At 32.5% G+C, this 12,650-nt stretch overlaps 1 protein-coding gene across 6 annotated transcripts in view; it reads left to right on the top strand.

Moving 5' to 3' along the window:
- GRIK2 (glutamate ionotropic receptor kainate type subunit 2) overlaps window positions 1–8,865 on the top strand; it is a 670,394-nt gene extending 661,529 nt beyond the window's left edge. For 2 of the 6 annotated variants that reach the window (XM_086707499.1, XM_086707500.1), the window contains exon 17: window positions 7,139–8,865. In XM_086707499.1, coding sequence (XP_086563625.1) covers window positions 7,139–7,303 — 165 coding nt within the window. In that variant the 3' untranslated portion in view covers window positions 7,304–8,865. Of the gene's footprint in view, window positions 1–2,998; window positions 3,086–4,642; window positions 4,782–7,138 lie in introns of those variants that run through there. The other 4 variants (XM_086707502.1, XM_086707501.1, XM_086707504.1 and 1 more) reach the window with 4 other exon arrangements.
- The last annotated feature ends 3,785 nt before the right edge of the window (window positions 8,866–12,650 follow it).

Here is a 12,650-nt window from a genome sequence, read left to right on the forward strand (position 1 = left end):
TTAACTATTTCTCCTAATAGTTTTCCTTCCTGAAGTTGCATTGATGAAATGTGTGGAGTAGGAGTTTAAAATAGATAAAAAGACTGTGGGCTTTGATCATAAGCACTGTCTAGTTATTTCACTTTCCTAGACAATTAAGCGTGAGTTTTGGAATAAAAAAAAAAAAGATTTGAGGTCACTTCTCAACTTCATTCAACTTTGGATAAAATTATTTAAACTTTCCATACATCACTTAAAATACACAAATAAATGAGTTATGAATATAACATAGATGAAAGTTTTAAAAATTAAGATTGTTAATATACATGGAAGTTTTTTCATGTGTCTGGCATATAATAAGCAGCGGTTGCTATAACATATTTATTATTATTCATAAAGCTGATACATTTTTAACTTCTGGATCTTAAAAAGAGAGAGCTTTCCTGGAATTAGGCATTAGATATTTAGATGTTATATGTTTTGTTGAAAATTGTATGAGTATGACAACTAGCAAGAATGTGATGATTAACATTGCTTTTTCTTAAAAATGCATTTCATAGTTATATTGACCAAGGTGGTGTTGAAGCTTTTCAGACTTTATTTATTGATTTTTCTAGCTTAAGTAGGGGAAGTATAAAAATGTATGATGATGCTTCATCTTTCTGTGTCACTGTATTTGCTAAATGCAATATAAAATATTCAGCAATTGTTTCTGTAAGAGTCAAGGTTTCTGAGAATATTTTAATCTTTGGGTAAGTTTATTATTGTAAAATAATCCAGGCTAAAGCATAGGATGCTTTGTCATTTTATTCATTAAAAAATGTATTTCTTTTTGCCCCATAATTTTTTGTCTGATTTATTACTTATTATTCAAAAATTAATATTTATTAAGAACAGCATCCAGGTAAAAGGCTCTACTGAAATTCAAATCACTGTTAATGAAGCAAGCTAAAATAATAAAGCATCCGTAGAATGGTAATCAAGAGAACAGCATTCTTCTTTTAGTTCTCATGCCAGTTACATGCATAACCTTAGATAGATAACAACTTCTTGAGTTTGAGTTTCTCTAGCTGTAAAATTAAAGTGATTAAGCAATAAGATCACTACAGAAACTGCATGTAAAAAGTCCCGTCTGACAGCTGCAAAGCTTATCTAAATAACATATTTTTTTCAAAATGATAGCTGCTCTAGAACTGAATATCAAGATCAAAGTTGCTATATATATTTTTGACATGAGTGTATTAACTAGTCACTTTCCATCTCTCATTGCTTCACTGTTACATTCATATAGCCTTAGGTCAATTTATACTTCTGATGTACAGCATTAGCTCTTTGATATTTTAAAAATACTGTTAATTAAAAAGAGTATAAATCAAAAGGAATGTGTCATAGTAAATGACAATTATTTTCTCCATTTAATACAGCAATGCCTATATAAAATATTGCATCTTATATTCTTTATACTTTTATTCCATTTTAGTTATTATTTAGTTGATTAGCTATTATCTAATATGGGATAATTGTATGCAGGGATCAGTGACTGTTTGGGTTTGTCTTCACTATATGTGATTTGGACTTCATGGTCACATGGCCCACAGCATCAAAAATTAATTAGAAAAGTGTCTGAGAACAGACTGGTTATCCATGACCAGATGACAAACTATTTTATTTTATTTTATTTTATTTTATTTTATTTTATTTTATTTTAAAGTTAATTCATTTATTATTTCTGAGAGAGAGAGAGAGAGAGAGAGAGAGCGCACACAGGCGCACAAGTGGGGAAGGGGCAGAGAGAGAGAGGGAGACACAGAATCTGAAGCAGCTCCAGGCCCTGAGCTGTCAGAGCAGAGCCCAACATGGGGCTCAAACTCAGGACTCAAATTCAGGAACTGTGAGATCATGACCTGAGCCGAAGTTGGACACTCACCCGATTGAGCCACCCAGGTGTCCCCAGATTACAAGCAATTTAAAGGACAAGCACAAAACAAAACAATTTAGGAACACCTACGTGGTTCAGCTGGTTGAGCTTCCAACTTTGGCTCAGGTCATGATCTCATGGTTCTCGAGTTGGAGCCCCATGTTGAGCTCTGTGCTGTCAGCACAACCACCCTCTTGGGATCCTTTGTCCCCCTCTCTCTCTGTGCCCCTCCCCCACTCACACTCTCTGAAAATTAAATACAACATTAGAAAAGGCAGATTAGTTGATATAAGCTAGTATATATTAGAATATTGAGCTACAAATCTGATAGAAGTAGCTTGAATATTTTTGATGGAATTTCAAGTAGGAAATTTCAAGTATGCAAAAATGGTTGCAAATTATTCTGAATGAATATTAGAGTATCATTTATACTATCAAAGAATAGACAGCAAGACACATAAAATAGTTTCCTCCTTAAAAAATAAATACTAAATACAGACTTGATCGTACTGTATAATATTTTATGATTATTTCTCCTCTGGGTGATAAATGACAACATATTTTCAAGTTGAAAGTGACAAGCTTCAAAGTTTAAAAATTCAAATTGGTTATTTTTCATCAGTTGCTGTTTTTAAAAAAGACATTGATAGATATAAAGGTCTTAACTTAAAAGTGGAGTTTATGCCAGTGTCCAGTGTGGAACATATTTACAACTAGATTTCTAATATTAAAAAAAATTATGTGTTTTGCCAAGTGCTGTCACATCATGTGATCATATAAACATATCTGTAAATTAGAAAGTTAAGCTATTCAGAATAAATTATTCTATACACCAATAATGATATTCGTGGAACATTTTTTCTGTGGACTTTTTATGTTGTCTTATTATATACTCCAAATAAAAATACAGCTTTATTTAAAAACAATGTAAATATAGCCACATTTATACTTTTAAAGTTTCCGGACCTTCATCCTTTATAGAATTAGAGATGTGTAAATACAGGTTGCCTCATTAAATATAGTGAATTTTATAATGAGTTTTACTAATTTAAATGCAATTATACATGCTAACAGCTCAAAGATTTAAATTTTCATTTTCAGGAATCTTCTATTTGGTTAGTGCCACCCTACCATCCAGACACTGTTTAGTAAACTTTTGAAACTTACTAAAAGAGGTTTTTAATAATGGTTAGTATCCTTGTGCCTTTCTTTTTTCTTTTTGTAGTCTGTTATATTAATGTGGAGAAACATTTTTGTTGTTGTTTTCACCCTAAGAAAGTTACCTTATTTAATGACACAATTTGTGGTTTTCCATTCCTAAGAAGTGATTTGAAAAGCAACATAGTTTTCTTTCTCTTCCTCTCACCCTCCTCCCTCTTTGTCTTCCCTCCCTCTCTACTTCCTTCCTCCCCTCTCTATTGCTCTTTTTTCTTTTATTCTTTATTCTGCCTCTCCTTTCTCCTCTCCTCCTCCCCACCCCCTTTTCTTCTTCTTTATTATAATCCAAGAAACTCCTGTTACATGCACTTGGGTTTTTCAAAATCTTATTTAATATTTCAATAAAAAGGCATTTTTAAAGTTCCAATTATTATATGAAGTAGGAAAGACAGATTGTCTCTTGAATGACATTAGAACTTTATTTAAAAGTTAGACATAGTAATTTTTTGGCAACATACGGCACAGGGAAACAACTATAATTCACCATCATTTCTGAAGTTTCAACTTTAGATTTTAACACAGATTACAATGTGGAATTTGCATTCTAAAGCTTTAAAAAAAAGTAGAGAATATGTTTTTGTCCTAGTGCCACAAATGAACAGTGCTTTATGATATCATTACATTCTTTCAATTTTCCATGTAGATTCTAAACTCTTACTGAGATCTAAATTTTCATAGTTTTGTGAAAGATTAGAAATATTCTACAAGAAGAGAACCCATGGTTTCACGGTGACTATTAATAACCTAAAATAAAACTATTTTCTAGGTACACATACACTAATAGATCAAGAGAACTGGTAAAATACCACTCATTCGAAGAAAAAAATAGTAAAAGTAGTAATTTGACATTAAATAAAACCAAGCTATTGGTTGGTTGATTAAAGGCTGCTTGATTAAAATGTTCACTTTCTAATAGTTTTGTAGACTAGATAAAGCCTAAAATAGTAATGGCGGGGTCACATGCTTGTAATTTTCAGAACTTCTAAATTTGTAAATATAATTTATTTAGGATAATTTTAATTTGTAAAAGGTGATGGTATTGTGGTTTTTGATTGGTGCAGACTTTTTTAACCTACATTTTATATTACTCAACAATATAAATGTTATACAAAATTACTTAAAAGAGTTTTATATGCCTTTATTTGTAGTCTGAAGTTAAGTACAGGGTACTAAATATACTTTACTCTTTCATTACTAGAAATAAAATTGAGTCATTTCACAGTTGAATGGGTATGTATATTTAGAAAATTTTTTTCCCAAAGGAAATCAGCTGTTTAGGACACTCTTTTAGTATGGACAAAAAATAATAATTAGTTTATTTGAACTAATATATTCAAAATGTCTAAAAATCGAGTTTGCCAAGAAGAGGGTTTTATTTAGCATTGCAAAATTTATTCATTTTAAATGAAGGCTTATTTCAGACAATTCAACGTTTTTCACATCCTATAACATTTTAAAGTGTCAATGGCATCAAGTTCTGACCTTGTTTTATTATCTAATCAATTCTTCTGTTAAATGTTTCAACAGAGAGCCAAGACTAAGTTACCTCAAGACTATGTATTCTTCCCCCTTTTGGAGTCAGATTTTTCCATTTCTACAGTGTTGTCATCATCACCATCTTCATCATCATTATCATCATGTTCTTAATAAGTACATCTAATAGTAGGTATTAAGCAATGAGAAACACTGTGTCCATCTACTGGCTGTCAGTGTCATATAAATCCTTTAATAGAAATATAATTCATGAACTTCTGAACTGTATAATTTAACACATTATAAATAATGCATGGCAGTAACTGTAGTTAATGGGAAATCCATGTGTAGCATTTAATCATCACCCATTACAAGTACTAATAAATTAATATTTTTACTAATTTAATGTTATTAAACAAATGCCAAAGTTTTACCTGATTAATCAGATAACTCATAGACATGCATTTTACTAAGCTTCTGAAAAAACTTTTAAGCAAATGAATTAAACGCACTGTTAAATTAGAATTCAAATATTAGGGTCATGTGTAACTGTTGTTAAAATTCAGTCAACAGTTAAAGAATACATGTGTGCTCACTCATTGCCATGAGAATTTGATTTCTGCTCTTTACAATTTAGTGAGAAGGATACACAGAAGACAGTGAGGCCAGATAGAAAAACATGACAATGAATGCAAAATGCTAGAGGGACAAAACCACATTGAATGAAATAACGATTCTGGTCATTTGGAAAGTGATTTCTGAATAACTGAAAATATGAGTCATGTCCTGAGATGAGGGATAAAGTTGGATTGATATGAAGGGTGAAAGAATTCTGCAGGGCACTAGAGCAAGAAGCGAAGGAGAAAAAAATCCTGGAGGTCCAAGCAGAGAAGAGTATATGTAGAGAAAAAAGAAATGGAGAGGGGAAATTGAGGAGGAAGGAGGAAAGCTGAATCATAGAAGTCATGATGGGGAAAAAACAGGACATTTGGATTTTATCTGTTTGTTGGACAAGGAAATACTATTAATAACTGGTTTAAAAATAGATTTTTCTGTTATTTGTGAGCCTTTGGAGAAGGGTAGCCTAGACATTAGAGTTGGGAATACCAATAAGGAAACTGTTCAGGAACCCATAGAAGAGAAATGAAGATATAGCCAATAATGGACAAGAAGATACTAAGACAGGGTCAAAAATCACAAAATTGGGTATCAGGATATATTGCTGTAGTCTCAGGTATGAGCCACAGAAAGTGATTTATTTGCCTTTTCTCTGAATCAGTTTTCTGTCACATAGATGCCTACTTTAATTCAAAGTATTAGTTTGAATGACACAAAAGATTATGCATGCAAAATATGTTTACAAACATAAGGCACATAAATGGTATTCAATATTTTATCCTGTATTATTTTGGAATTAGCCTAAACTGATAAACGATAAAGCAGTAACATCTAAAGGAAAAAATGTCTTCATACGCAAACTTGATTAGGTTTATTTCACTGTTTTCATATCACTGTTAGGAACTGTATAAACTTTTCATATTTGTCCACATTTTTGGTTGTTGTTCGTACTTTTAGTGCTTGCACAGAAAGAGCCTAAGTCTCAGCCCATCTGAATTCCAACTACAATATGAAACTTGTCCATGAATCTGATTCATATGTAACTAATACATGTGTATCTCAATTAACTGGGGAAGGAGACTAACAAAATTTTGTTTCACATATATGACTCTGTAATAGGAATTGTGAGGAATGTGTAATAATGAGCCCCAGATATACAGAATTTCTAACAAAATCTATTGCCAATGAAATGGGAATTAAAATAATATTTATAGGGTCATTTTTTCTTCATGGAATAACTTATTTGCCAGCTTTCAGTCATGAAGCCTATGTTGACAAAAAAATTAATATTCATGTATTTTTAACGTGCTACAGTTTGTCATTTCATGATTAAATCATATCTGTTTGTAATCATCATCGATAGCTTTATAGGCATAATCACACCAAGATATGATGAATACCAGAAATTATTTTCCATGTTTTTATGTCTAAATGTGTGAGTACTATTTTTGTTCTGTTTTGAGATGCACAATGTAGAATCCATGTTTAAAGAAAATTTTCATATTTCATGTTGTGATTTAAAAGTAGTACATTTCTTCTATTTGTTAAAAAATCTAGAATGGATTTCTGGTTATTGATTTGTGTATATGTGTTTGTATTTAAATTTTAAGGTAGATTTATATTTCATGATGTTAATAAATTTTACATCTGAAAATCTTATTCAACATATACATACTATATGCATTCCTTGTTGGCAGTTTATTTCACTGTCGGGTGGAGATTTTCTTTAAACTAGCCCACTTTGATAAAAATATTTGAAATATCATGAGTTGTTTATTAAAAGTGCAACAACTGTTATAATCTTCTTAATGAAATATTTCAAACCTTCAAGGCTTTTATGTTGACAAGTCTGTTGAAAATGAGTTTAATATTATTTCTGGGCAGTTGCAGTGTATCTGTTTTGTAATATTTCATTCTCTGTGTTGTTCCTAGAGGTCCTTCTGTAGCGCTATGGTGGAAGAACTGAGGATGTCCCTGAAGTGCCAGCGACGGTTAAAACACAAGCCACAGGCCCCAGTTATTGTGAAAACAGAAGAAGTTATCAACATGCACACATTTAACGACAGAAGGTTGCCAGGTAAAGAAACCATGGCATAAAGCTGGGAGGCCAAACACCCAAGCACAAACTGTCGTCTTTTTTTCCAAACAATTTAGCGAGAATGTTTCCTGTGGAAATATGCAACCTGTGCAAAATAAAATGAGTTACCTCATGCCGCTGTGTCTATGAACTAGAGACTCTGTGATCTAAGCAGTTGCAATGATCAGACTTGATTTGCAAGCATCACGGATCAACCAAGTTACACTGGGTTACACTGTTTATCATGGGTTCCTCCCTTCTTCTGAGTGAATGTGACATGCGCATTTTGTGGCTGGTTTCAAATGCAGTCCAGTAGGAAATTACAGGTTCCTTTTGAAGTCCAACTGTTGCCAGGAGGTGGAAAATCGATGCCCCAAGGGTAACCAGTAAAAAAAAAAAAAAAATCATTAAAGAATAAAAATACTTGGAATCAGCAAAAACTGTAGTGATACAAGAAACAGTACAGTCTTCTGACACCCAGGTAATAGAGGTGATGATGTTACTAGCCCCCAGCTACTCAGTATAATATCATCTGAATAGACGATATGTGTTTTTATAGGATGTGAAAAAAAATGTAATGCAAAACAAATCTGAATTTCATGGCAAGTGGAATATAAAGCAGATATTCATCAGTGTTTTTCTTTCTTTCTTTCTTTCTTTCTTTTGACAGCCTGTGTCACTGATTGAGATAGAAATGTCAATTACCAAGGCAATAATGTTTTTCTTAAATTTACTAAAGCAGGAGATTTCACATACAACTCTACCGGATCCTTACCCTACCCCCTTATACCCTTTCCCCAATCCCATCCCCCGAATAAAAGGGCAACAGTTGGTTCAGAGATTCTGAATGAAAAAGGATGATGTTCTGCAATCTTTGTCTTAAGTCGTAAAAGAGGGCTGAGTATTGATGGTTATGTGGAAGACTGAAGCTTTCATTCTAACATTCAGATATGTTCATCTAAACCCTCGTTCCCACTCTAAATGAACTTGATGGAGCCTGGGCAGATCTCAGTGAAAGGAGAAAGGGGACTGTTCATCTATAGAAAAGTATGTGTGGAGAACTTCGAAGCGGACTGCATTTATCAATACAGTCACAATGTTAAATGAACAAAATTCTTGAGCAGTTTTTTTCAAAAAAATGTTCAGGTTTATTTGTGGAAATGCAAGATTTCTATGAAAATAGTTTTTGTATGGAAATTTTTGTAATACTTTTTATCAACAAAATAAGAACATGTGTTCCTGTCAGGGGTGTGATGCCAAGCATGAATGGTAGTGCGTGTGCACCACCAACGTTTGGTGAAAACTATTTTTATCAAGAAAAAAAGGAATCATAGAAGAGAAATATTTTCAAGTTAGATAATATAAAAGCTAGGTGCACTACCACCACTGCTTACCATGCCACACCCCTGGTTTCCACGAGGCTGATAACATACTGTAATGAACAATTGTGTGTAAAATGGCAAAAGACACAGACCTCTTGACAACATTGTGATAACAGTTGAGTGCACACAGTTTGCTGTTTGAATCCAATGCACAAAATTAAAAAAAAAAAAACATTAAAATTATGTCCATTTTACTTTCAGCTTTGACTTTCATTTTTCTCTTGTATGTGTAAATGAATGCACAATATGTTCATGGCATTCAGGGAATTCAGGGATTCCTGAAACCTTCTAGATCATCAAGGATGGCCACTTCCCAACCACCTGGAGAAAAGAAGAAAAAGGCTCAGTGATGAACTACACAGATGTAGGAAAAGCTGGACTGGGCTGTAATGTAATCTCTAGGTTTATGGCAGTTTAAATGAGAAAAATAGCAGTTCTAGAAGCAGCAGTCATGATCTTACTTTTTCCACGAGTAGATATTGACTATATTCATAGGGTTGTGTAAGACTGTGTAATGTTTACTAATAATATATTTGAAGTTTAACCCATGTCCAACTTAAGAATTCCTTGTGCATTGATAATTCAGCTAAAGGAGAGGAGGAGATAGGCTCAATACCAACAAATTAGTAATGATGTGGTTTAGATGTTAACATCCTGACAGAACTTTGTTTTAAAGCAAAAAAGGTAACCATTTAAATTAGAAGTGACCAAAAAAAAAAAAAAAAAGAAAAGAAAAAAGAAAAGCCTCTGTATTTTTTTAAACTCAGAGAAGTTGCATAATCAAATTGCTGATATCTAATTAAATTACAAATTAAATGAACAAGTATTTTGAAAATTTCTAGTATCAGTTATTTTAAATTAAAATTCATATTTCCATGATGATTTTGTTACCAAATTTAATTTTGGAGAGGTACACAAGCCACTTCTAAACATCTCAGCATTATTTTTTTTACATGGTAAATAGCCTCAACATATCTCATAAAAATGTTCAGATTTTGGATAATATTAAGTTTTTTTATTGATTAGATTCTAATCAAATTTTAAATCAGTTTTTAATTTTAATTATTCATTATATTAAACTAAATAATAGACAGGAAATTACAACTTTAATTATTTTTAAGAAGTCAGGAAATAATGATTTCAATTTTTCATAAAATGTGGCAGTCATTTTATTCAAGTATTAAAACATTTTGAAAAGTGTAAAAACACCTTCTGTATTTTAACTCTAATGGTAATTTAGGATATAGAAACAGTGTATAATATTGAATTTTTATCCATTTCCTAAAAGGTTTCTACATTATTGCCAAACAGATATTTCCCTACTTAATAGGTACTTATGCATCTATGAGATACTATTCTTAATCTTAATAAAATCTTGGTTACTTTAAAAATAATTTCAACCAGTGAAAAAATGTGTCTTCTCTCTGGGAAGGTAGTATATTGGAGTAAGCATTTTTCTCTAGCCTAGTACTTAAATTGTAAGAAGGACAGGAAGAGAACACCTATTACAATCAACAACATAACCTGACAACTTCAGGTAATCAATGGAGGTACATATATCATAAGTAACTCCAGCCACTATGAAACACTAGCGGTATGGATTCACATATGCCATAACTAAATAACCCTAACCAGATTAAAACACCAATGATCTATCATCTATCTATCTATCTATCTATCATCTATCTATCTATATTGAGGCTATATAACCCTAACAACTATGAGAATACCAAATCCCAAGGAGAATTCACATATTTACGGATGAACAGCCCTAACCACTATGAGAACACCAAGTTGATATATTTTATCTTACAAATATGTAAATTGGATAAGGATATTTTATGAGTTAAAATGTTTCTAATATTTTACAACTCAATTACATTTTTAATACATGTTCCTTGTTATTATTGAATGAGTATATATCCTAAACACTAATGATTTAAAAGTATTTTAGCAAAATGTTACTTTTTAATATTTGTTTATTTTGAAATATACATACAACAAATTGTATACAACAGAATTATGGCATCTAGTTGTTGTGTACACCAAAAATTGATCACCAGGAATAATCTGTTCTATATATTCTGTGACTAGGCTCCTTGTCTCCACCTCCAACTCTGAAATGTAAATTTAAGCCGAGTACTTTCATAGACGAGAGTACCCAGCTGTTTCAGGAAATAGAGCACTCATGTACAGCAAAAATATCATCAGTGTCTGATCAATGAAAGCAAAGTGTGAATAACAATATGAACTAGGATCACCTGAGAATTATGTTTTCAGGCTTAAAATATGGTACAATGGCAGTGAAGATTTTGGTCATGACAATCCTGAATGTATCTATAATTTGAGTCACACTGTCCCAATGTGGACTGATGTTTGGCCCTCTGTATGAGACTCCTCTCTTCTTCTGCCTGCTGAGGATCTTATTCTCAATCATGTTGAATCTCCTGTTGCCTCTAATATATATCTTCTCTCTTCTAGATGTATCACTAATTATGGTGGCTTCTAGAGAAGAGGTCCAGGACAGTTCCATTTTATGAGATATTTCTGTATCTCTGATTATGTCTGAATGCTTTTATTCTACTTTCATTAGTAATTATAAATTTTGCTGGGTATAGAGTTCTAAGTTGAAAATAATTTATACCTAGATGAATTTCAAGGTGTCTTTTCATTGCTTTCTTACTTCTAGTCTATTTGTAGAAAAACCTGAAATCATTGAGATCCTTGATGCTTTGTGATTTTTTAAGTTTTCTCTTAGGTTTCTTTGATCTCTTTGTCCCTAGTGTCTCGAAATATTCCAGTGATAGGCATGGATCTACCTTTATTCATCATGCTGGGCTTTTGCTAATTTTTTTCTATTTAGGTACTGTTGTCCTTTGGTTTGGGGAAAACTTTCTGAATCATTACTTTGAGGATTTCCTTTACTTTCTCTTTTCACTCTGATGACTTCTCTTGACATTAAATTATTTTAATTTTTATGATTTCTTGTTTCATGGCTGCAATATCTTCTCTTATATCTCTGAAAACATCAATAGCAATCTTATTACATTCCCTTCTTTCTGAAAAGACCTGTTTCATCCAAGTTGCATTTTTCTGTTGGTTTCTTTGGATTCCTATCTTCTATGTTAGAGGTATTCTTCAAATTTTTGTCTTTAATTCTTAGCAGCCTGTTAATAATTAAGAAAAGCGGGGAGCGCCTGGCTGGCTCAGTGTCCGACTTTGGCTCAGGTCATGATTTCACAGTTTGTGGGTTCAAGCCCCGCATTGGGCTCTGTGCTGACAGCTCAGAGCCTGGAGCCTGCTTTTGATACTCTCTCTCTCTCTGCTCCTCCCTCATTCATGCTCTGTCTCTCAAAAATAAATAAAAGTTAAAAAAATTAAAAAAAATAATTAAGAAAAGGGGACTAAAATATGAGTTGGGAGTTCTACATGCGCAGATGTGTAAGAGAAAATATTTATCTTACTTGAGCTTTGCCATAGATTTATCTAGACGGGCTATTCATTGATGAATTTTTCAAAATGTCCCTATCTTTGGATATTTCCTCTTAGTCCTGTTAGATTCTTAACAAAAAGTTTCTTTTAATTTCTTGCATAGAGATTAAGGTCCTGATGGTCAGTGTTTTGGTAATCATTGTTTAAGAGAACTGGAGATCTCCACATTCTGATTCCAGAACTGAGGTCACTTAACCACCTGTTTCAAATATAGTACTTAGGCTTTCAGCTGGACCTGGAATGCCCTAGCCTGGAGTACTGCATTTTTAATCTTTTCAGAATAACATACTGTCACTGGTGAATTGGTGAAAAAAGCAGGCTCCCAGAAGTCAAGAAGAGGCAAGGGAATATGGAGATCCACCATTTTATAAATAAATTAAGTCCTCCTGATTGTATTTTCCCTCCTCTATTACTAGTTCTTAATGTACTTTGTACAGCTGGTTCCTGTGCCTTTAAGAATTCTGTGATACAATCGGATTGGTTGACAGCTTCT

Source organism: Puma concolor, chromosome B2, assembly GCF_028749965.1.
Source record: "Puma concolor isolate L17-30 chromosome B2, mPumCon1.1.hap2, whole genome shotgun sequence".
NCBI classification, from domain to species: domain Eukaryota; kingdom Metazoa; phylum Chordata; class Mammalia; order Carnivora; family Felidae; genus Puma; species Puma concolor.